At 40.9% G+C, this 25,374-nt stretch overlaps 1 protein-coding gene and 2 long non-coding RNA genes across 9 annotated transcripts; 1 reads left to right on the top strand and 2 right to left on the bottom strand.

The window, feature by feature from the left end:
• Positions 1–55: 55 nt before the first annotated feature.
• Positions 56–3,178, bottom strand: LOC121847485. The gene is made up of 3 exons (XR_006084339.1): positions 3,051–3,178; positions 581–627; positions 56–364 (listed from the first exon to the last, which is right to left on the bottom strand). It is a non-coding gene; the product is annotated as an uncharacterized LOC121847485 (long non-coding RNA).
• A 6,305-nt stretch (positions 3,179–9,483) lies between these two features.
• On the top strand, positions 9,484–19,381 carry LOC112257578 (cytochrome c oxidase assembly protein COX11, mitochondrial). 6 transcript variants are annotated; one of them, XM_024431257.2, is made up of 6 exons: positions 9,487–9,611; positions 11,324–11,421; positions 13,814–14,210; positions 14,584–14,739; positions 15,179–15,304; positions 18,598–19,381. In XM_024431257.2, exons 3-6 carry the CDS (start codon positions 13,878–13,880, stop codon positions 18,796–18,798), a joined length of 816 nt encoding a protein of 271 aa, XP_024287025.1. In that variant the 5' UTR covers positions 9,487–9,611; positions 11,324–11,421; positions 13,814–13,877; the 3' UTR covers positions 18,799–19,381. The 6 variants fall into 6 exon arrangements, with proteins under 6 accessions (XP_024287018.1, XP_024287025.1, XP_042181962.1 ...); XM_042326028.1 differs by having other exon boundaries at positions 11,324–11,512; XM_024431266.2 differs by having other exon boundaries at positions 11,321–11,421.
• Positions 19,382–19,524: 143 nt separating this feature from the next.
• LOC121846944 lies at positions 19,525–24,304 on the bottom strand. 2 transcript variants are annotated; one of them, XR_006083944.1, is made up of 3 exons: positions 24,014–24,304; positions 20,168–20,369; positions 19,525–19,957 (listed from the first exon to the last, which is right to left on the bottom strand). It is a non-coding gene; the product is annotated as an uncharacterized LOC121846944 (long non-coding RNA). The 2 variants fall into 2 exon arrangements; XR_006083943.1 differs by lacking the exon at positions 24,014–24,304 and adding an exon at positions 22,445–22,625.
• Between the last annotated feature and the right edge of the window lie 1,070 nt (positions 24,305–25,374).

Genomic DNA, 25,374 nt, shown 5'->3' with positions numbered 1-25,374 from the left:
AAATATATATATAAAAAACAGGGAAATCACGTTTTTGACTGCACTGGGACTTTAAAAGAGTGAGGAAGAGGATGATTAATTAAGCAACAGAGGATGAAAATGAGAAAGATGGACATACCAATAAAGTAGAGATAGCCCATCGAATCGTTCTGCCTCCTTAGGCAGCAGTGGCATCGCAGGGAAAGAGAAACTGAATCGCTTTCTCTCACAGACAAACACACACACACGGACAGAGGGCGATAAACTGACACCCAAACAGACACACACACAAATATTACAGAGCCATGGAAGATGACAGCAGTCAGTTGTTTGGAGGGAGATGAGATGAGGCACTAGCAGTTCAAACAGGGTCGATGCTGTGTAACTGCAGAGAGAAAGAGACAGATTGAAATCTGCCTAGACAGAGAGAGAACACGCCTGCCTACCTTTACCACTAATCCCTCCTGATACCCATCCATCACTGGCTGCCTCCCCTCACCTCTCCTTCCACTGTCACTGGGCGTCAGGGGTGTCAGCGTTACACACACAATCTAAGAAACACACACACACACAGCCACACACGACACACCCACATACTCACCTGAGCTGTACCTCTGTCCAATAAGCTATCATGGAGAGACAGATGGACTGAAAGGAGGGAGAACAGAAAAACAAATAGGTAAAACTATGCAACCATGCAATTAGGGAAAGAGAGATGGAATAAAAATGTATGAAAAACAGAAAGGAAAAGACAACAATGTTAAGTTGAGGTCCCTGTGGAGAGAGAGCCTAATGGGTAATACTAAACTACTCTAATTCCCTGCGTCTCTGTCTACTACAGCTAGTCATTTACTAGGATTCGATTGACGCACCAGCGCGTCAATCTAATTGACATCATTAAAAAAATCCCCTTCAAAATCCATCAATTTAAGCCTATGGTTTAAACTCGAGATGTATCTGGTGTTTTGTATGGGATGCGTCTTAATCCACCACATTTCGGCCTTCTGCATTGGTGGTGGAACGTGGCAGAGCTACAGGGCTGTTTGTCAGACCAGCAGACATCACGAAAATAAGTCTTCTCACAAAAACATCTGTTTGGGATAAGACTCTCATAGACATGATGGTGTTCTCCATTTTGCTCTACGACCACCACAAGCGTCACAGGACTCTCTGAAGATAACCCAGTACCAGTTTAACTGATGGAAGTATGGAAGTAGTTTTGTGCCAACAAAAAAAGGGGTTAAAAATGTGTCCAAAAAAATTATATTTCCTGAGCTTTGTTATATCTCCTATATAGGACAGACGCTTAAAAACCTTATTCCTCATTATTTATTTTTTGATTGTCTTTTTTGCCATTTATGAATGTGTTATTCAATGTATTTCTATGGGCTATAGTAGTAAAGGCCAAATTCAATATTTCATCACATTTGTATTATTTTTTTTTCTATCTACTGGCGTCCTAACATTCCATATCAAATAACTAAATGATCCATGGTACGACCATCTTAAAACAATTCCATAAGTTCTTAGCAGACCCCCCTCCCCCAATTTTTATTTAATTTATTTTTAATAAATATTTATTCAAAAACAAATGAGGACTCGGTATGATGTGCTTCTTTACCATCTTATGTGGACAGTGGCTTCACTCTTGTCGTATATTCACTCATGTGATCTTCTCGTCACTTTTCCGAACGCTTTTCCAACATTACTTCAGTCAAATTCTGATCAAATAAAATAAAATATCCCAAAATACAAAATAAAGTTTTACTTGTCATATTGGGACTTTTAGTTGGAAGGTTGAAACCAAACATAATGTTTATTAACAGCAACCTAATTCTGCAATCTTCTTTTAAACAGTGATTAAACATAGGCAGTGTCAACCTGGTCTCAGAGAATTTTGTATTATTCTGTACGTAAATCCGACATACTCAATTTAGTATGACATGTTTCGTATGGTATGTATTCATTTGTGTATGTCCATTATCCATTTGTATATGTGACAAATTGCAATTCGTATGATATGTTACAAATTATGTGGCTAACGTTAGCTAGGCTAGAAGTTAGGGTTAAGGTTAGGAGTTAGGCAAGGGTTAGCTAATATGCTAAGTAGTTGCAATGGAGCTAAAAAGTAGTAAGTAGTCAGCAAATTAGCTAAAATGCTAAAGTTGTCCATGATGAGATTTGAACACGAAACCTTTGAGTTGCTATACATTTGCGTTGTACACCAACCCGACCAAAAGTAAAAACCCAATCCGACCAAAAGTAATGGTGATGGACTGCGCTATTAGTATGCATAGGAGGCCTACAATATTGATGTGCTATTCTGAACCGTTTTAAATCAATGTACAGGTAACTGCCAAAATAATAAATACACCTGAGTAAATGAAGTGTTTGCTTCCACACAGGTGTGGTTCCTGAGTTAATTAGTAAATGAACTTCCCATCATGCTTAGGGTCATGTATAAAAATGCTGGGCAGGACATTATTTTGGCTACCATGGCTATGCTCCCATCCAAAGGGCACGAGTGGTCACAATGTAAACCGTATGCCATGGCCATCACAGTCACCAGATCTCAACCCAAATGAACACACATGGGAGATTTTGGAGCAGCACCTGAGACAGCGTTTTCCACGACCATCAACAAAACACCAAATTATGGAATTTCTTGTGGAAGAATGGTGTCACATCCCTCCAATAGAGTGCCAGATACTTGTAGAATCTATGCCATGGTGCATTGAAGCTGTTCTGGCTCATGGTGGTCCAACATCCTATTAAGACACTTTATGTTGATGTTTCCTTTATTTTGGCAGTTACCTGTAGCTATACTGTTTGTAATTGTTAAAGTGTGTAAAATCTATGTAGCCTAACAAAGGTTCTTAGGATAGGCCTAAGGCAGGGTCAAGACCTAATCTTGGCACTCCCGGTCACGGAAGTCACAAGAATTAGGTTGTGTTGCATGCATCAACCAATGGTTGCGTACCACATCATCGACTTCGCCGTCGGGCACCAGATTGCTATGACATACGATTTGGTAATGTTGCGTTTGTGACAAGTGGGAAGGTGATATTTACCACATAAGACTGTGAAGCATCCACTTGAACGCCCCTCAAACTCGTAATTACTGGTGGGAAACTCGTCTATCATCCTTGCGCGCCAACCTCTCCCACATGCTGAACTCTGACGTAACCTACTAAGGAAATGGCCTCTAAAACCATTTTCAGCAGTTAAATGTAACAAAACATTCTTTATAAAAAACGATGTATTAATATGGTTTTTGAACACGTACTTGTTTACTAGCATGATAGCTGTAATTTTAGTTTATGGTTGCAGCAGCTTGTTGAAAATAAAGGAGAGCCGCACACTAGGAGCTCAGATGCAAAAATGTAATATCCAACGTTTCGACAGGCAAGCTGTCTTCATCAGGGTATAATCACAAACACTGCAGGGTGACTCGTTGATATAGTGTCAAAAGACACACAGGTGTTTGTAATCATGGCCAAGTGTGGCCTAATATCATTAGTTAATTCTCAAATATTAAAATGGCCTACAAAGAACAGCATACAAAAAACAGATGGATAGCATACGATCATAGATTCATTTTAGACTACACTAGCTTACAAACAATTACAATGGCAAAAGTCACAACAATCACAAGAATGGATTCAGATCAAAGTCTACGTTGAGACCGAAGGGCGGTAAGGGTCTTTAAATGAAAGATCCAGGCAGCCTCTCGTCATAAACCCATACAAGATTACTTTGAATATAGCCAAAGGGAGCGTGATAAGATCATTGTTTCGGAGTCCCTTTTTGACATGCCGGGAGGTAATTCTCACCTCTCGAAATAACTGTTACATTTATCTAAGCGCCAGATGAGAACGCATCTACATATAGTCACTCTTAGTGATTATGTGCGTCAAGGCACTATTCCACGGGGACTCAGGTGGCAAAAAGAACGATAATTGGGACAGCCCGCAGATGATTTCTGTGAGCGCTGGTGTGCCATCCTGAACAAATGCTCTATTTATTTAATGACATTAATTGTTGACCAGTTGGAAAATGATTTTATTGAAATGGATAACACGATTAAAGACAAACGCACAGCTAAACAAATAGCTGTTAATGATGATGGCATATTCAATGAACTGATAAACCAAGCACTCCAAGACAAGTGGTCTACAGAAATAAATGAACATAAAATCAATTAAACCAAGACAAAAAAGACAAGGCCGAGGATAAAGTATACTTCTGGAGAAACCCTGACAAAGGAGGTTCCTCCTCTCCATGGCAGACGCAGGAGGGATGCCGCTTACTTCGATCCACCCCCGTCTGACCAACACTACAACCAGCGCCTCATCGGCTTCCAGTGGCAGTTTTTTATTCAACGAGAGACCGGGCCGACCCCGCAGGCACGCTCATCGACGAGATGCCGCGCCCGACGGGGTAAGAAAAAATGACTTTCAGAGGCAGAGGGGACCATTCACACGGTCCCAGAACCCACAGGACGGTGTCTTTAATTTATCAAGCAAGATATTGAGCCCTACCCATGTCTCCTTGCTTTGTAAAGGACACCAGCAGTATGATCTCTATCATTGAATCTCTTGATCCTCTCCCTGAGAATACCTTGTTAGTTACTTTTGATGTTGTCGTTATACACAAATATTCCACACGAGGGTGGTATTGAAGCTATGGAACATTTTCTTCTGCAATGTGACCCTAATTAACTACCTTCCAGTGCCTGCATTATAACATTGTCTGAAATAGTACTCACACACAACTACTTCATATTTCTAAATTATTTATTTATTCAGACGAAGGGTACTGCTATGGGATCCCCCATGGCTCCTAACTATGCTAATTTGTATGTGGGTTACATGGAGAAAGTCTATTTTCAATCCTCTCAAAAATGTTTTCTTGCCTAACATCATTATTTGGAAACGGTATATTGATGATATTTTGTTCTTTGGAAAAAAACAGCTCCAGGCATTTTATGCTTTTCTCAACTCCTGTTCTGATCATTTGAGATGTACTATGCAAACTGATTTGACGTGTATCAGATTTCTTGATCTTCTGATCTTGTGTGAAAATAATGTTCTATACACTGATCTTTACAGGAAACCTACTGATCGTAACTGTTTGTTGAGGGCTGACAGTTGTCACCCACTTCCCTTGAAAAATAGTTTGCCCTACAGTCAATACTGTCTAATCAAAAGAAGTTGCAAAAACATTCAGGTTTCGACAGAAATATGGCTGAGACGCAAAGACGATTCAAGGAGAGGGGGTACAAAAATGATCAGATTAATATTGCCATTGAAAAAATCCAAAACAAAACGAGACATGACCTTTTAAGGTCAGTCTCTCAAAAAGACACATTTCATGCGTTCTACCAGCTATTCAAAGTGCTCTGAAAAAGTTAAGGGAATTGTTCACAAACATTGGCACAATCTAAAATCCGATGATAATCTCGGTAATGTGTTTTCGGACCTTCCCTTGGTCGTATTCTCACGGGGCAGACATCTCAGAGACCAATTGATACACTCGGGTTTTACCACCCCAAGATATTCCTGAACGGATTTACCTTTTTTTGTATGCTGTTCTTTATATGCCATTTTAATATTTGAGAATTAACCAATGATATTAGGCCACACTTGGCCATGATTACAGACACCTGTGTGTATTTTGACACAATATAAATGAGTCACCCTGCAGTGTTTGTGATTATACCCGCGGCTCTCCTTTATTTTCAAATTTTCTACTCCGCTAGCCAGCACCTCGTCTAAATAGGTGTGCGTTTCTTTTTCTTCTAGGTTGCAGCAGCTTGTTGGCCATGAGCCAATCTGCGTTTCTCGACGTGCATCCAACTGGTATTTACCGCTTCACACACTGATAATTACTACCTTCCCACATGGTTATCAATGCAGCATTAGCTGATACGTAAAATACCTATCCAGGCGTTGTAAGATCTGGCATGCATCAGCAACACGACCACCTGGCTGGCTTTCGCTAAATCCACAGCCAGCTGTGAATATTTACAGATTAACACATGCGCCATCATTTTGGCGGAAACCGGTGGCGGTCATAGCCTTAATATATAGACAACGCTAGTGCCCAAAAGCCTGTTTTAGCATGGGCAGTGCTATTGAGGACTTTCACAATTTTGAAGTAGTCAACTGGTTGGGACTTCCTTTGAGTTAAGGCAAGATCACATAATTCCATCCAGGTCATCAGGAGGAATCAGGCAATGAATTATACTTGTGAGGAAACATTCCATAACTGTAGGTGGCAGTAAATTTCCAACCTTGGCTTTATACCTGTTCAAACAACACACTACAGGTGGCAGTATGCACCCTTTCAGTCTGCTTACCAACTCATAGAAGTAGTAGAAGAATAAACTGTACTACTTCAAAATTAAGATGGCCTCAATGGCGCTGCCCATGTGCTCACAGAGGGCATAATGGGACAGATACAAAGAAGAGTCCTTGAAGGTTAGTGCTATCCAGGGTCCTTGGGATGTCCCTACCTTAATCCTTACCATAACCATTTTAAATGTCAACTTCAATGGGTAGGGAAGTCCTAAGGATCCCAGGTTGCAAGGACCTTGACTATCTCTATGGTGGTGGTGCAGTCTCCTTCATACATGCACCCAATCAGAGCACACAAGCAATAAATTCAAATGGAACAATATGCTCACAGTACAAAATCACATGATTACCCACCATTTTCTGCAATTCATGGAGCCACCACCCTGTTACAGTTTAATAGCTGATTAATTATATCAAAGATTATGTACATACTGACAAGACATATGTCGCTCCGCACTAACAATGGGAGTAGTCCACAAAGCTCACGGTGGACTGTCTAGCTCCTGCCTTTTCTTTCTTTGGCTTGATAAATACATCTAATTTTTCACATCTTTTTTGAATATTCGATGAGGGTTATTGACGTCAACTGCCTGTATTTAATGGAGAGAGATGTGGTGGTGTAAAGTACTTAAGTAAAAATACTTTAAAGTACTACTTAATCACCCTGTCGTCTCAGATTTTTAAATGATGCTTTACAGCGAAAGCAATATTTTTTGGGGTATCTGTACTTTACTATTTATATTTTTGACATCTTTTACTTTTACTTCACTACATTCCTAAAGAAAATGATGTACTTTTTACTTCATACATTTTCCCTGACACCTAGAAAGTACTCATTACATTTTGAATGCTTAGCAGGACAGGAAAATGGTCCAATTCACGCACTTATCAAGACAACACATGGTCATCCCTTCTACCTCTGATCTGGCAGACTCACTAAAGATGTCTGAATGTTGGAGTTTTCCGCTGGCTATCCATACATTTTAAAAACAAAAAAAATAGTGCCACCTGCTTTGCTTAATAGAAGGAATTTGAAATTATTCATACTTTTGATACTTCTTGAATTTATTTTGGGCAACAGACATATACAGCAAAATGTGGACCCAGAGGATATCACTTGTAAGTATTAATTAAAACATTATTTCCAAAGTGATCCTCTGGTAAAAACAATAACACATAATGATTAAAAGACAATACAAAATTACACAACCATACATTAATTTATATTGACATCCTAAAAAGTGTCACTATGCACTGCACTTATCCCTAACCTGAAAAATCAAACATTGATTTCACAATAAAACAATTTATTAATTACACATTATTCCGATCCTTCAAATACGCCTGACCAGCAGTAGGGGGCACAAGGAGCAGTGGAGTGGTTTCCCAACAACCTTATCCAAATGGCAAACTTAAGTATATTGTAACAACCCTGAGTTTATAAGACACTGCCGCACGAGCATGCTTTTGCGGCACAGTCGATAGCACGCCGGACCTCGGGCTAGAAGGTCGAGGGTTCGAGACCTGCTCCCTGCTGTTTCATTACAATATTTAGAACTAAATACTTTATAACTTTTACCCAAGTAGTATTTTACTGGGTAACTTTTACTTGAGTAACTTTCTATTAAGATATCTATACTTTTACTCAAGTATGACAATTGGGTACTTTTTCACCACTGGAGAGATGCTACTAGCGTCATACCATGAATATGCATAGCCATCTCGAGATCAATATAAACTCCAATATAAAAGTGTTTTTTTCCAAAAGTTGCCCGGGATATCACGTCAACTACTTAAATCAGTACAACATAAGCATTACAAAACGAAACGTATATTCAATAAAATAAACCTCACGTAGCAAATAAGCCATTCATTGTTTTATTGACGAAATTCGGTCGACACTCTCATTGACCTGCATAGAAAAAAAATCATTGCTTGGTGGGCGAAACAACTAAAAAACGCCACCTGCTGGAGGGAGTCAGATTTTCAGACGAATTGGGCTTCTCTTCAGCTCTCATTGCATTCAAGTCAACAGTCAACTTCCCACAGGTTTTCTCTGAATACATTTTCTGCAAGCAAAGGCTATACAGATTTAGCATTTCAGGGCTATTCCAATAATTATAATTGTGAATGTGTGTTATGTAGCCTACTACAGTAGCTGGCGAAGGAGAAATACAGACCATCTAATGTAGCTTTTAGTACTATTACCTGTGTTGAATGCATTTCCTCTATGTATAATCATATTTGGATGTACTAATTTTCTAAGTGATCGTGTGTTAAATAGCTAATTATTGTCAAAAAAGGTTGAGGGAAGGGGAATGGCTGTCGGTGTGGTCAATGAGGTGGGAGTAAGATGGAGGACATAGAAAAAAAGGAGAAAAGTGGAACATGTTTTGAGTGAATATGGAGTGGTGGATCACACAGATCTTTTGGAAGAGCTACAGAAGGAAATTGAACATGACGAGAGTGAGGGTGAATTAACTGCGGTGGCAGCTTCGGTGAAGAATGCTGAGTTTGAGCCTCATCTTGATGATGACAAAGATATTCCTGGCCCAGTGGGAGTGAGATTTTTTGCCTTATGGATCTGATTCCTAGATGTGAGGTACCCATGGTGCTGGCGATCAGAGGTGTCCAATGAGAGAAAGGCAGGTTGAGGTTGCCAGGATCAGAGTAGTCCACAAAGGTGTCTGTAGCTCCCTTCAGTAACTATGCTGAGGTAGTAAAGAGAGTAGTAGAGGAAGATGGGTCCAGGGTGAGGGCTCTTAAGAGGATCCCTATGAGTAGGCCGAGGCCAATAGAGTGATCGGAATAACCTGTGCTTCGTTAAGGTTGTTTTTGTTTGGTGCTCTTGGCCATGGTTGTCAAGTACTGCAGGAATGACATGTAAATCAGAGAGGATAGATGTGGTGGCAGCTGCAGAGAAGTACTTGGGTGTACAAGATGTTTTGAACAGAATCAGATGGGGCCAAAGTAATGGAATAGTTTTGAGGTTTTAATGGGTGCAGGGTTAGTTGGAAATTTGTATTTTTTTCACAAAGTGTAATGAATTCATACGGTACTACAGATTAGTAGGCTGATACACTGCCAATACAGTAGGTGGCGGTAGGCACCTAAAACATTTGAAGAAAAAGAAGAGCCAGCGGAACAATAGCACTGCCTGGAACCTATGATTATGGTCCTCGTATCAAGGGGGGGACGTTACACCGCTGGACCATGCTTTTCTTATGTTTTGTAATGTACAATCCAAGGTTGTGTGGGAGCTGAATTTACTTGGTGAGTTATTAACACTATCATCTAACGTTACCTATCGTATTAACTTTGGGCAGTAGCAACACTAAACGAGACCTTGGCGGCATGAGCAGGTACGATGTATATGTAGTTTGTAGCTACCAAAGCAACTTACCCGTAGCTAGCTACATTAGCCTGCGCATGTTTACTAATGAATAATTGTTTCCTATGGATTTATTTTTATTTTTAGAAACGAACAGTAGTTAGCTAGTATATGTTATATTGTGTAGCTAAATTAGCGAGATAATATTAAGGCGTTTCTCAATGCTTTTTCACATCGGCTGTATTGAGAATATTCTGGCCAACCATGTCTGTCTTTTTTTCACAGCTCAAGAGGTAACGTTACTCTACTGTTATGTCTTGTTAGCTAGCAGATTGTAACTGCTAATGAAGCGCCATTAGCCTTACATGATAAGTACCATTTGGCGTAGCACTGAATTTTCGACCAACCTTAACTTTGCGATAACTTCGTTCTCAATTCGGTCAAACACGTATCTTCTAACATGTATGTCCCTTTCCAGTTGCAGGTTTTTCGTTTGAATCCAGAAAATGCTCCGTTATTAAATACGTACTATACAGAAATCGCTCTTCCTTTTCCTGGTTGTTAAAATTCGAAAAATTCCCATAATTTCAGTTTGTGACAGCAAGCAAGTAGTATATAGTGTAGGGAATCATTTTACCATATAAACCACTGTGAAATGTATTTTCCATAAACAAAAATACAGTGGTGTAAAGTACTAAAGTAAAAATACTTTAAAGTACTACTTAAGTCGTTTTTGGGGGGGGTGTGTGTAAAGAAAATGATGTACGTTTTACTCCATACATTTTCCCTGACACCCACAAGTACTTGTCTAATTGGTCTTTCACTATTGTCTAATTCGCGCATTTATAAAGAGAACATTCCTGGTCATCCCTACTGCCTCTGATCTGGCAGACTCACTAAACACATGCTTCGTTTGTAAATTATGTGTGTTGAACTGCGCCCCTGGCTATCCGTAAATAAATAAAAAATTTAAGAATCGTGTCATCTGGTTTGCTTAATGTAACACATTTTAAATGATTTATACTTTTGATACTTAAGTACATTTTAAACCAAATACTTTTAGACTTTTTCACAAGTAGTATTTTACTAGATTACTATTACTGTAGTTATTTTCTTTTTTAAGGTATCTTTACTTTTACTGCAAAAAATGTATTTTCAGCTCTTTGAAGCTGGTGTACCAAACTGATGAAAGTAAAACACGCAAAAATGGAAGTTACGAATGGGAAGTATAGAAGTAATGCACATTGAACAGATACTGCTACTTAGACTTGCTTTCAATATGTGACAGATCTATAATGTGCATTTGTATGTGCATATGGCTGGGTCGCCCAAAAAGTTACATATTGCAGCTTTAAAGAAATCAATGTTTTGTTCCATGAACTAATCCAACCTTGTACTCCATCTTGTCTATTTTAACTCTTCTCTCATTAATCGAGACAGTTGTGTCATGACATGCAGCACTTTGGTGTGGACCCACCTGTCTCAGTCATTGGGCTAGTTTTAGTGGTGAATGCAACCGACTGTTGATGACACAGGATGTTGTTGGTACCTTAATTGGGGAGAACGGGCTTGTGGTAATGACTGGAAATACATCAAACACAGCTATTCCATTTGCTCCATTCCAGCCGTTATAGAGCTGTTCTCTCCTCAGCAGCCTCCTGTGGTTGATGAAAGTCGAAGAGTGAAGTCGGGGGAGGTGCATCTGCCGAAACAGCCGAAAGTCGGACACTGATGTGGATTTCCACCCGCAAGGTTCAGTGCAAAATGAGTGTTTATAAAAGTTGTCTACAACCCCCATATCACACACTCAAACTGAAAATGTGTGTCTATTGAACATAAATTGGTGAGAGACCATTATATTACATTCATTTCTACATATCCACTGAATACATGAATTGCGGCAGAGTTGGTTCCTGTTTGTCTTTGGTCATGTTCGCATCAAAAACACCTTAATGATTGATTGACAATAGAGCCTCCCACAATGCAGACGATGAATGTTTATCCCCATAATGCAACACACTTTAAAACGCCGACTTGACAGAACTGAAAAGCTTGAACGCCCAATGAAAGATATATAAATAGTTTAAATATACATTTATAAATAGGCAAGATGGCAGCATACACATTGTTGGATTACTTCATGGAGCAAAAAAACTAACATTTCTTTTAATAACTGAGCTTTTTCTAAATTCAAACAAACCACCTGCAACTGAACACTGATATTTTAGAAGATATGTTTGGGTGAATCGAGAACGAAGATCGTATCGCCAACTTAAGCTTGTGGAACATTCTGTGCTACGCAAAACAGTACTTGTCCTGTAAGGGCTAATGGAGCATCACATTAGCTAACAGATTGCAACAGACTGTCTTACTAGCTAGCGAAGGGTTTTGCTTCCTTGCTTTACCAAATAGGTTTTATAAATTCCGTTTTTATCTGTATTTTTACCAGTGACAGGTTATTGTAGTGCAGTGAACCGGCATTAGCTACAATTGAAGTCAGACGTTTACATACACCTTAGCCAAATACATTTAAACTTTTTCACAATTCCTGACATTTAATCCTTGTAAAAATTCCCTGTCTTAGGTCATTTAGGGTCACCACTTTATTTTAAGAATGTGAAATGTCAGAATGATAGTGTAGAGAAATATTTCAGCTTTCATTTATTTCATCACATTCACAGTGGGTCAGAAGTTTACATACATACTCAATTAGTATTTGGTAACATTGCCTTTTAAGTTGTTTAACTTGGGTCAAATGTTTTGGTGACTTTTGGCCCATTCCTCCTTACAGAGCTAGTGTAACTCAGTCAGGTTTGTAGGCCTCCTTGCTCACACACACTTTTTCAGTTGAGTTCAGGGCTTTGTGATGGCCACTCCCATACCTTGACTTTGTTGTCCTTAAGTCTTTTTTGACAACTTTGGAAGTATGCTTGGAGTCATTGTCCATTTGGAAGACCCATTTGTGACCAAGCTTTAATTTCCTGACTGATGTCTTGAGATATTGCTTCAAAATATCCACATCATTTTCCTCCCTCATGATGCCATCTATTTTGTGAAGTGCACCAGTCCCTCCTGCAGCAAAGCACCCCCACAACAGGATACTGCCACCCCCGTGCTTCGCGGTTGGGATGGTGTTCTTCGGCTTGCAAGCCTCCCCTTTTTCCTGGTCATTATGGCCAAACAGTTCTATTTGTGTTTCATCAGACCAGAGGACATTTCTCCGTGTGCAGTTGCAAACCGAAGTCTGGCTTTTTTTTATGGTGGTTTTGGAGCAGTGGCTTCTTCCTTGTTGAGCGGCCCATCAGGTTATGACGATATAGGACTCGTTTTACTGTGGATATAGATACTTTTGTACCTGTTTCCTCCAGCATCTTCACAAGGTCCATTGCTGTTGTTCTGGGATTGATTTACAATTTTCACACCAAAGCACGTACATTTCTAGGAGACAGAATGTGTCTCCTTCCTGGGCGGTATGACGGCTGCATGGTCCCATGGTGTTTATACTTTCATGCTATTTTTTGTGGAGATTAGCGTGGTACCTTCAGGCATTTGGAAATTGCTCCCAAGGATGAACCAGACTTAAAACCAGAGGTTGATTTCTTTTGACTTTCACATGATGTCAAGCAGAGGCACTGAGTTTGAAGGTAGGCCTTGAAATGCATCCACAGGTACACCTCCAATTGACTCAAATGATGTCAATTAGCCTATCAGAAGCTTCTACAGCCATTACATAATTTTCTTGAATTTTCCAAGCTGTTTAAAGGCAGTCAACTTCGTGTATGTAAACCTCTGACTCACTGGAATTGTGATACTGTGAATTATAAGTTAAATAATCTGTCTAAACACTTTTTGGATAAATTACTTGTGTCATGCACAATGTGATGTCCTAACCGACTTGCCAAAACTATAGTTTGTTAACAAGACATTTGTGGAGTGGTTGAAAAATGTGTTTTAATGACTCCAACCTGAGTGTATGTAAACTTCCGACTTCAACTGTAGCTAGACTTGTTGTTATGCCTTAACACTGCTGAAGTGGTGCTGTCAGTTTAGCCCAATCTATCCCTGAACCTATCAGTTATCAACATAAAGGTTTAGTTAGTTCAGAAACATTCACATTAACACATTTCAATGTTTTCACACCCAGGTGAACCCAGATAGGAGCAGCATCTGACTCGACTGAAGCTTGAACTTATAAACCCACTGCAGTCATGCTACTCCCCATCCTTGTCCGTGAGTCCCTATGCTGCTCAAAGAACTCTGTCTTACTGACATCCTCAAACATACAGACCTCTATCAGGGGTCTTCAGGGCAAGGGAGCCAGGGGCCTCCACAGCTATGCCCAGTGGTTCCTCTGTAGGAGGCTTCCCTCACGCCTCAACACCCAAATACGGGGGGCCAAGAGTTGGAAGAGCCAGACCAAGCAGCAGGAGGATGAGTGGAGGAAGAGGAACAAGACGGTGCTGACGTATATCGCTGCTGCAGGGGTGGGGATGATCGGCATGTCCTACGCTGCTGTACCCCTCTACAGACTCTACTGCCAGGTAGGAGCAGAATCATATATTTAGAGAGTATGGACATTAAAGTTTCTGCATTATGTATTTACATGACACTGTAATTCAAAATGGTGTCCATGTTAAACTATATGGCTCGGACAGGTAGGAGAGCAGAGATGGACCCAGAGAGACATACAATGTTTGATACAGTAGTACTGCCACTTGAACTTTTTTAATGTTTTGTTTATGGAGGTAGATATAGTAGCACATCTCAAATTGGTGGTTTGCTTACAAGTCATTATAGAAGCCTTCATGAAATCTGGAGCTAAAAGCATTCCAAGAAGTCCTGAAAATAGTGGGTGAAAGATGGATGGATTTATTAGATAGCTGAGTGTCTCATCTGTTGTGTGTCTGTCTCTAGGCGTCCGGTCTGGGTGGGACGGCGGTGGCAGGTCACGATGCAGAGCAGGTGGAGACGATGACGCCGGTGATGGACCGCATCATTAAGATCACCTTCAACGCTGACACACACGCCAGCATGCAGTGGAACTTCCGCCCGCAGCAGTCTGAGATATACGTAAGACATGCTTAATATAGTGCTCACTCGCTCTCCCTCCACACACACACACACCCAGTAAGGAGGATACATTAGAAGACTGACAATTAAACCATTACTTTTAGCAGAAAACAAATCATTATTGTGTGTTGTTACAATAGAGGTATTTTATTATGCGTTTTAGTTATCTTATTATTATGTTTTTTGAACAGGGACAATGAACAACAAAACATAACTTTCAGTACACTTGAGAAAAGATACGTTGGGCCAGATTTAGCCAACAGCTAATATCCATCGGCAGCCCCCAGGCAGGTGAACAAGAAAAACATTATATATGGACATATAGATGCGTTTCCACAATGAAGTCAAGACATTGGTCACGAGTATGTTTGTTGTTACAATAGGTATTTTATTGTGTGTGTTACAATATAGGTATTTTATTGCGTATGTTGTGTTCCAGGTGGTTCCAGGAGAGACTGCCCTGGCCTTCTACAGAGCCAAGAACCCTACAGACAAACCTGTTATTGGGATCTCCACCTACAACGTTGTGCCCTTTGAGGCTGGACAGTACTTCAACAAGATACAGGTACTAATGAACATGTAGTCCATGTCATTTATTTTATTTAAAAAATATATATATATATGTATATATTTCACCTTTATTTAACCAGGTAGGCTAGTTGAGAACAAGTTCTCATTTACAACTGCGACCTGGCCAAGATAAAGCAAAGCAGTTTGACACATACAACAACACAGAGTTACACATGGAATAAACAAACATACGGTCAATAATACAGTAGAAAAAGTCTATATACAATATGTGCAAATGAGGTAAGGCAATAAATAGGCCATGGTAGCGAAGTAATTACAATATACCAATTAAACACTGGAGTGAATAGATGTGTGAGTAGCAATACTGGGGTGCAAAGCAGCAAGATAAATAAATACAGTAGTTGGATGGGCTATGTACAGGTGCAGTGATCTATGAGCTGCTCTGATAGCTGGTGCTTAAAGCTAGTGAGGGAGATATGAGTCTCCAGCTTTAGTGATTTTTGCAGTTCGTTCCAGTCATTGGCAGCAGAGAACTGGAGGGGAAGGCGGCCAAAAGAGGAATTGGCTTTGGGGGTGACCAGTGAGAGATACCTGCTGGAGCGTGTGCTGCTATGGTGACCGGTGAGCTGAGATAAGGCGGGGCTTTACCTAGCAAAGACTTGTAGATGACCTGGAGCCAGTGGGTTTGGCGACGAGTATGAAGTGAGGGCCAGGCAACGAGAGAGTACAGGAGGATGCTGTGAAGGATGCTTTGTTGCGAAATAGGAAGCTGATTCTAGATTTAATTTTGGATTGGAGATGCTTTATGTGAGTCTGGAAGGAGAGTTTACAGTCTAGCCAGACACCTAGGTATTTGTAGTTGTCCACATATTCTAAGTCAGAACCGTCCAGAGTAGTGATGCTGGATGGGCGGGAGAGTTGTATGACATTGTAGCTCGTCTGGAGGTTCGTTAACACGTGTCCAAAGAAGGGCAAGATGTGTACAGAATGGTGTCAACATACGGTCAATCTGGACTCATACGGTCAAGCTGCAAAATCTGGACTCCTACAAATCAGCCGGGCTAGACAATCTGGACCCTCTTTTTCTTTTTATTGCAACCCCTATTACTAGCCTGCTCAACCTCTCTTTCATATCGTCTGAGATCCCCAAGGATTGGTAAGCTGCCGCAGTCATCCCCCTCTTCAAATGGGGAGACACCCTGGACCCAAACTGTTACAGACCTATATCCATCCTGCCCTGCCTATCTAAGGTCTCCGAAAGCCAAGTCAACAAACAGATCACTTACCATCTCGAATCCCACCGTACCTTCTCCGCTGTGCAATCTGGTTTCCGAGCCGGTCACGGGTGCACCTCAGCCACGCTCAAGGTACTAAACGATATCATAACCGCCATCGATAAAAGACAGTACTGTGCAGCCGTCTTCATCGACCTGGCCAAGGCTTTCGACTCTGTCAATCACCATATTCTTATCGGCAGACTCAGTAGCCTCGGTTTTTCTAATGACTGCCTTGCCTGGTTCACCAACTACTTTGCAGATAGAGTTCAGTCTCTCAAATCGGTGGGCATGTTGTTCAGTCCTCTGGCAGTCTCTATGGGGGTGCCACAGGGTTAAATTCTCGGGCCGACTCTTTTCTCTGTATATATCAATGATGTTGCTCTTGCTGCGGGCGATTCCCTAATCCACCTCTACGCAGACGACACCATTTTGTATACTTCTGGCCCTTCCTTGGACACTATCTAACCTCCAAACAAGCTTCAATGCCATACAACACTCCTTCCGTGGCCTCCAACTGCTCTTAAGCGCTAGTAAAAACCAAATGCATGCTTTTCAACCGTTCGCGGCCTGCACCCGCACGCCCGACTAGCACCACCACCCTGGATGGTTCCGACCTAGAATATGTGGACATCTATAAGTACCTAGGTGTCTGGCTAGACTGTAAACTCTCCTTCCAGACTCATATTAAACATCTCCAATCTAAAATCAAATCTAGAGTCGGCTTTCTATTCCGCAACAAAGCCTCCTTCACTCATGTCGCCAAACTTACCCTAGTAAAACTGACTATCCTACCGATCCTCGACTTCGACGATGTCATCTACAAAATAGCTTCCAATACTCTACTCAGCAAACTGGATGCAGTTTATCACAGTGCCATCCGCTTTGTTACTAAAGCACCTTATACCACCCACCACTGCGACCTGTATGCTCTAGTCGGCTGGCCCTCACTACATATTCGTCGTCAGACCCACTGGCTCCAGGTCATCTACAAGTTCATGCTAGGTAAAGCTCTGCCTTATCTCAGTTCACTGGTCACGATGGCAACACCCACCCATAGCACGCGCTCCAGCAGGTGTATCTCGCTGATCATCCCTAAAGCCAACACCTAATTTGGCCGCCTTTCCTTCCAGTTCTCTGCTGCCTGTGACTGGAACGAATTGCAAAAATCGCTGAAGTTGGAGACTTTTACCTCCCTCACCAACTTTAAACATCTGCTATCTAAGCAGCTAACCGATCGCTGCAGCTGTACATAGTCCATAGTCCATAAATAGCCCACCCAATTTTCCTACCTCATCCCCATACTGTATTTATTTTTCTACTCTTTTGCACACCAGTATCTCTACCTGCACATGACCATCTGATCATTTATCCAGTGTTAAGCAGCAAAAATTATATTATTCGCCTACCTCATGCCTTTTGCACACAATGTATATATATTTTTTCTATTGTGTTATTGACGTTATTGTTTACTCCACGTGTAACTCTGTGTTGTCTGTTCACACTGCTATGCTTTATCTTGGCCAGGTCGCAGTTGTAAATGAGAACTTCTTCTCAACTAGCCTACCTGGTTAAATAAAGGTGAAATGAAAAGAAAAAAATCAGCTATGTGGGTAAAGGAGAAATGGGGATGTTTGGGGGCAAGGCCGGACATTGACATGCATATTAAGCCTGTGTTTGTTTTTTACACACTTGTGTTGAGTCATTATCGCCAATGGCAATCAGTATAGTTCAGGCTGGCTGAACTATACGGAATTCACCATAAGAAAAATTCAAAGCAAGAACAAACTTGTATTTTTTCCCCATGTGCACATTTTTGCTGTGTGCATCTCTTCATTGATCGTCAGTCTGCAATACTTTTTTTGGGTAAGGACTGCAGCTCACATCAGTGTTGTAGTAATCGAGACAGGTCTTGCTTTGGGTGGTCTTGAACACAACACTGGCTCACACACAGCTTCATATACATTATTTAGTTTGCTGTGGGGACTGCTGTGGGGACCTAAATTGAACCTCTGATATTTACCTCTATATCGAATCTCTTCTCCCCTCCCAGTGTTTCTGTTTTGAGGAGCAGCGGTTGAACCCTAAAGAGGAAGTGGACATGCCCGTGTTCTTTTACATCGACCCGGAGTTTGACGAGGACCCACGTATGGCCCGTGTCGACACCATCACACTCTCATACACCTTCTTCGAGGCCAAGGAGGGACAGAAACTACCCCTCCCTGGATATAGTCCGATTTCCCTACACAGCTGAAGATTGACCTCATACTATTTATTGTTCTCCTCAGAGATGCTGAGTTAGTCCAATATATACAGGCATTCAATCCATTTCGTCACTACAGGATGTTACACAAAATGTTAAGGTGTGTGTATTAGACACAGATGATTGCTGTAATATCAGTCATTCATCCCTGAAATCAGATAATCCGAAGATAATATATGAAAATGATCATGTACAGAGAAGGGGTTATGTAAAAATGTTGTCCATGTGATGAATAGTTAACTTATCAAGTGTCTTTAAGACTGTACAGTGTTCTTCAAATAAATTAGGATTTGAGCTTTGAGGACTAATCTGACTGTTCTACTCCCCCCATTTAAGGGTCAATTTATCCCTCTGAACCTTGCAAATGCCTTTTGTTGCAATTTCACCACTATAGGTCATCACTAATTATTATGGATGCGTATATCTGCCGAATGATACATCAATATCATGTTTGCCATTTATTTTCCCATTTACCTGCTCATAATCGGTGACAATTCAAAGACAAATGTGTTGTTCTCAGAACTTTCATCTGAGAATTTCTCCACAATCTCTTAAAGTTTTCCTTTTCAATTGCTACCATGGTTGTGCTTATTTATTTTAGAAACATTTCATTTTGGGCCTGTCGATATAACAATTTACATTTGTAAAGTGCTTTTCATCATACAGGACTAATCTGTGTGTTTAAAAAAATAAACCTATAGGGTACCAGTCAAGTTTGGACACACCTACTCATTCAAGAGTTTTTTTTTTAAAGTTTTTTTTTTTTTACACCCGCTTGATGAAGATCCCAAACTCCTCCTGTGTTTGATCTCTGTAGCCACCTATGATTTTCAACCCTGGATGAGAAACAAGGGACCGAAGTAAGGTTAAACTTTATACTACAGGTCAGAAGTTTTAGAACACCTCATTCAAAGGTTTTTATTTTTACTATTTTCTACATTGTAGAATAATAGTGAGGACAAACTATGAAATAACACACATGGAATCATGTAGTGAACACTTTTTTTTTGGTTCTCTCAATTTAAAACAGCACCTCCAGCCTCTCACTGATCTCTTCATGTTCCCTGGAGAGATCGACCATCTGCTTCTGAACCTTGGCCCTGGCATCACGCTCAGCCTCAATTTCCTCCTCCAGATCCTCAATACGGGCCTAGAACAGGGGGTAGGAGCAGGGGGGGATGAATACTACAATACAGTAAAAAGCACCATCTTTACAATGTTAAGAAGCATAAGCAAGAAGTACCGTCTTTCAAGCAACTGAGCCACCAGGAAAAATGTGTGCTACCTGAAGAAGTGTCTTTTTTTCAGGAAATTATTCCGGTGTGCTTTCCTGTACTTGAGTTTAGATCCCGTACTGTACCTGGAGTTCCTAGATCTCTTTCTGGAGCTGAGCTCCCAGAGACTGCTCATCCTCAATCTTGCTGTGGCCTTGGTCAGAATGTTGACTTTGTCCTTCTCTCCTTGCCAGTCATCCAGTGTCTGCTTGTGGGACTCTTGGAAGGCTTTCTTCTCCTTGCTCAGCTTGGCAGCACTCCTCTGTCAGGTGTTTGGAACAATATACACTGCTCAAAAAAATAGAGGGAACACAAACAACACAATGTAACTCTAAGTCAATCACACTTCTAGGAAATCAAACTGTCCACTTAGGAAGCAACACTGACTGGCAAATTTCACATGCCGTTGTGCAAATGGAATAGACAACAGGTGGACATTATAGACAATTAGCAAGACACCCCCAATAAAGGAGTGGTTCTGCAGGTGGTGACCACTTCTCAGTTTCTATGCTTCCTGGATGATGTTTTGGTCACTTTTGAATGCTGGCGGTGCTTTCACTCTAGTGGTAGCATGAGACGGAGTCTACAACCCACACAAGTGGCTCAGGTAGTGCAGCTCATCCCAGGATGGGACATCAATGCGAGCTATGGCAAGAAGGTTTGCTGTGTCTGTCAGCGTAGTGTCCAGAGCATGGAGGCGCTACCAGGAGACAGGCCAGTACATCAGGAGACGTGGAGGAGGCCGTAGGAGGGCAACAACCCAGCAGCAGGACCACTACCTCCGCATTTGTGCAAGGAGGAGCACTGCCAGAGCCCTGCAAAATGACCTCCAGCAGGCCACAAATGTGCATGTGTCTTCTCAAACAGTTAGAAACAGACTCCATGAGGGTAGTATGAGGGCCCGACGTCCACAGGTGGGGGTTGTGCTTACAGCCCAACACCATGCAGGACGTTTGGCATTTGCCAGAGAACACCAAGATTAGCAAATTCGCCACTGGCGCCCTGTGCTCTTCACAGATGGAAGCAGGTTCACACTGAGCACGTGACAGAGTCTGGAGATGCCGTGGAGAACTTTCTGCTGCCTGCAACATCCTCCAGCATGACCGGTTTGGCGGTGGGTCAGTCATGGTGTGGGGTGGCATTTATTTGGGGGGCCGCACAGCCCTCCATGTGCTCGCCAGAGGTAGCCTGACTGCCATTAGGTACCGAGATGAGATCCTCAGACCCCTTGTGAGACCATATGCTGGTGCGGTTGGCCCTGGGTTCCTCCTAATGCAAGACAATGCTAGACCTCATGTGGCTGGAGTGTGTCAGCAGTTCCTGCAAGAGGAAGGCATTGATGCTATGGACTGGCCCGCCCGTTCCCCAGATCTGAATCCAATTGAGCACATCTGGGACATCATGTCTCGCTCCATCCACCAACGCCACGTTGCACCACAGACTGTCTAGGAGTTGGCGGATGCTTTAGTCCAGGTCTGGGAGGAGATCCCTCAGAAGACCATCTGCCACCTCATCAGGAGCATGTCCAGGTGTTGTAGGGAGGTCATACAGGCACATGGAGGCCACACACACTACTGAGCCTCATTTTGACTTGTTTTAAGGACATTACATCAAAGTTGGATCAGCCTGTAGTGTGGTTTTCCACATTAATTTTGAGTGTGACTCCAAATCCAGACCTCCATGGGTTGATAAATCTGATTTCCATTGATACTTTTTGTGTGATTTTGTGGTCAGCACATTCAACTATGTAAAGAAACAAGTATTTAATAAGAATATTTCATTCATTCAGATCTAGGATGTGTTATTTTAGTGTTCCCTTTATTTTTTTGAGCAGTGTACTTTTCAAACAACCAATTTCCAGAGTTGGCTCTTTGGTACTTTTGTAGATTTGACCCATTTTATACATAGAAATTGACAATGTAGGTCTTTAACCAAACACAGACCTCCTTTGGGATTGCACATTAGAAAAGTCAAAAAATTGTGGTGGTGCTAATAACATTTATCATAACTTTGATTTACTGGTAGAGTATATTGTTCCAATCAACAGCTAAATCAAAAAGGGTACTATTGAGATATTAACATTTGTAATGTTTAATAAATTACTGTGAATTGTTTTCATTTCACAATGTTGACACTCCATATTTGAGCACAAACTATAAGGAGTATAATGACAGCAAGAAGTTGTCTGCATCATGTATGGTTTACAGATCATAAGACCTTACATGGGGGTGTGGAAAGAGGTCTAAAATGTCCAATTTCATCAGATTTAAAAATGGTTTGTGATTCAAATGTAAAAAGCATGTCAAACATCCTTCCTCCCAATTAAGTTACTATGGCAGAATTGCCAGAACAATCTGACGTACCAAAAATATTTTTGGCCTGTGCTGGCGTGGAATTGCTCAATAATAAGGCGGGTCTGGTTCCACCTCAGAGTATGGTTGTGGATAGCTGGAGGAGACCTGCTGAAAGGATTTGCAAATCACATTTTATTGGCCACATAGATGTTAATGCGAGTGTAGCGAAATGCTTGTGCATCTAGTTCTGACCGTGCAGTAATATCTAACAAGTAATCTAACAATTTTACAACAACTACCTTATACACACAAGTGCAAAGGAATGAATTAGAATGTGTACATATAAATATATGGCCGAACGGCATAGGCAAGATGCAGTAGATGGTATAGAGTGCAGTATATACATATGAGGTGAGTAATGTAGGGTATGTAAACATTATATAAAGTGGCATAGTTTAAAGTGACTAGTGATACATTTATTACATCCAATTTTTGTATTATTAAAGTGGCTAGAGATTTGAGTCAGTATGTTGGCAGCAGCCACTCAATGTTAGTGATGGCTGTTTAACAGTCTGATGGCCTTGAGATAGAGACTGAAAAACAACCTCTCTGTCCCAGTTTTGATGCACCTGTACTGACCTCGCCTTCTGGATGACAGCGGGGTGAACAGGCAATGGCTCGGGTGGTTGTTGTCCTTGATGATCTTTTTGGCCTTCCTGTGAAGGGTGGTGTAGGTGTCTGGAGGGCAGGTAGTTTGCCCCGGTGATGCGTTGTGCAGACCTCACTACCCTCTGGAGAGCCTTACGGTTGTGGGCGGAGCAGTTGCCGTACCAGGCGGTGAAACAGCCCGACAGAATGCTCTCGATTGTGCATCTGTAAAAGTTGGTGAGTGTTTTGGTGACAAGTCAAATTTCTTCAGCCTCCTGAGGTTGAAGAGGCGCTGTTGCGCCTTCTCCACCACGCTATCTGTGTGGGTGGACCATTTCAGTTTGTCCGTGATGTGTACGCCGAAGAATTTATAACTTTCCATCTCCACTACTGTCCCGTAGATGGTGCTCCCTCTGCTGTTTCCTGAAGTCCACGATTATCTCTTGTTTTGTTGATGTTGAGTGTGGTTATTTTTCTGACACCACACACTAGTTGTGCAACCTCTGACTAACTATTGCATGGGGCATAGTCTAGCAATAGATACTGTTGTTTTGGCTGTATGGCATCATTGAATTAGATTGCCAATAGTTAGCTAAAATATATCAGTTAGCTAACAATTTACAGTAACAGCAGTTCATTTTTAAATCAATACACTATCATTGTTGTGCTTAAAAGATGACAGACAAAGGTTTTCTTTATACAACAGCTAATAACATCATAAAATTATCTGCAATAATATTTTGGTCAGAGTAGATTTTGTATTCTAGATATAACACTAAGAGAGGCATAGCCATCTAATTACTAGGCATTGTGAAAATTCCATAATCTGAAAAGGTTCAAATTTAGTGCTTTAGTGTCCAATAAAGAACACATATTTTGGCCAATGGGTAAAATAATATGTTAATTGTGTAGATACTCATTTAATAAAACAAATGGTCCAAATCGTATGTTTCTATCATCATGCATTCAAACATTAATTGAGTTATTTACCCTTGTGGGGATGGCCAGGATTAGGGTGACGAAATCAATGGATCACCGTTGGACTCGTCATCTTTCTTCTTGAATCCGGAGGACATAAAACAATATAGGGGTAAAATAGTTTTGGGAACATAAAATGTGATCAGATGTTTCATCGATGAGAAATGAGCAGAATGTAAACCCAGTTTCACCTAGTTCCATCCTCTCTCACTACCCGCGATTTGACTTTCTCTCACTACCATATTTTGTGGTGAGAAAACGTTCTAAAAAGGGATGCTTCAGCTTTATAGCCCCTGTTATGTGTCTGAGTTACCCCTTCCAAGCACATTTGGGCTGGTCAACATCCGCTAGCTAGCTAACCAGTACATTTAACAGAAAGGGTCTAGTTATATGGTAGCATTTAGCTAACCAGGATTACCATAGCTGTATAATTTTAATGTTGTAGTTAGCCACGTTTTGGTTAGTTAGTTTTGCAGCATCAATGGCTTGTCTAGCTAGCTAGCAAGCTAACTATTGTTTACTTATTGGAAAACAATAGCTAGATATTTCTGTTAAGTTTATTAGCTAGCCAACTAACTAGCTAACATTATTTTTACATGTGTTGTATCATCCAATATTTTCTTAACTCAAAATTTAAGCTAGCTAGTTTTGGCTGTTTTGAACTGCAACCTAATCACATTGGGAATTCATTGGCTATAACTAGTATTTTTGCCTAGTAATGATGTCATTCTTGCGTTCTATGGTCAGAAAATGACATCTTCACCAAAAAGTAGAAAATACTAAATGAGCATTATTATTAAGTGTTCTATGTTTTATGGAGACATTTGCCTGTTACCTAGAAATGGAGAAATGTTACCTTGGCACTGTATAAGCGTTTAACCCCACCTATATGTTAACATTGACATGTCAAGTTGTTTTTTGGTTTACATGCAACAACAAAAAACGAGATTAAAAAAACGTCATTTTTCCCCTATCTTGTTTTTGCATATAAACCAAAAAACAACTTTATATTTCAATTTTCACATGTGGGTGGGGTTAAATGTGGATTCCTGTCATTGGCCAAATGCACAGCCAACACTTCCGGTCCCTCCAAAATAGCAGTTCACCTTTTTAATTCTATTAATCTACTATCTATTAATAAATCTATTAACGCCAAGGTCAGGTGATATTTCTCCATTTCTATTTTATATTTAAGCAAACATCTGGAGAAATTAATGCATTTTATTAATCAATCACAGACCAATATTTTGGAGAGATTGGCTACAGATGGGAGTTTGGACCATGTCTGGTTGGTTTAAAGATTGTTAAATGATGGAGCTGAGTAAACTGAAGAATAAGACCGGCTCGACCAACCATTTTAGAATCATTCCGAT

This window comes from Oncorhynchus tshawytscha, linkage group LG01 (assembly GCF_018296145.1).
Source record: "Oncorhynchus tshawytscha isolate Ot180627B linkage group LG01, Otsh_v2.0, whole genome shotgun sequence".
In the NCBI taxonomy this organism is placed as follows: domain Eukaryota; kingdom Metazoa; phylum Chordata; class Actinopteri; order Salmoniformes; family Salmonidae; genus Oncorhynchus; species Oncorhynchus tshawytscha.
The sequence above is the reverse complement of the archived record's forward strand: the minus strand, read 5'-3'. Positions and strand labels throughout refer to the sequence as shown.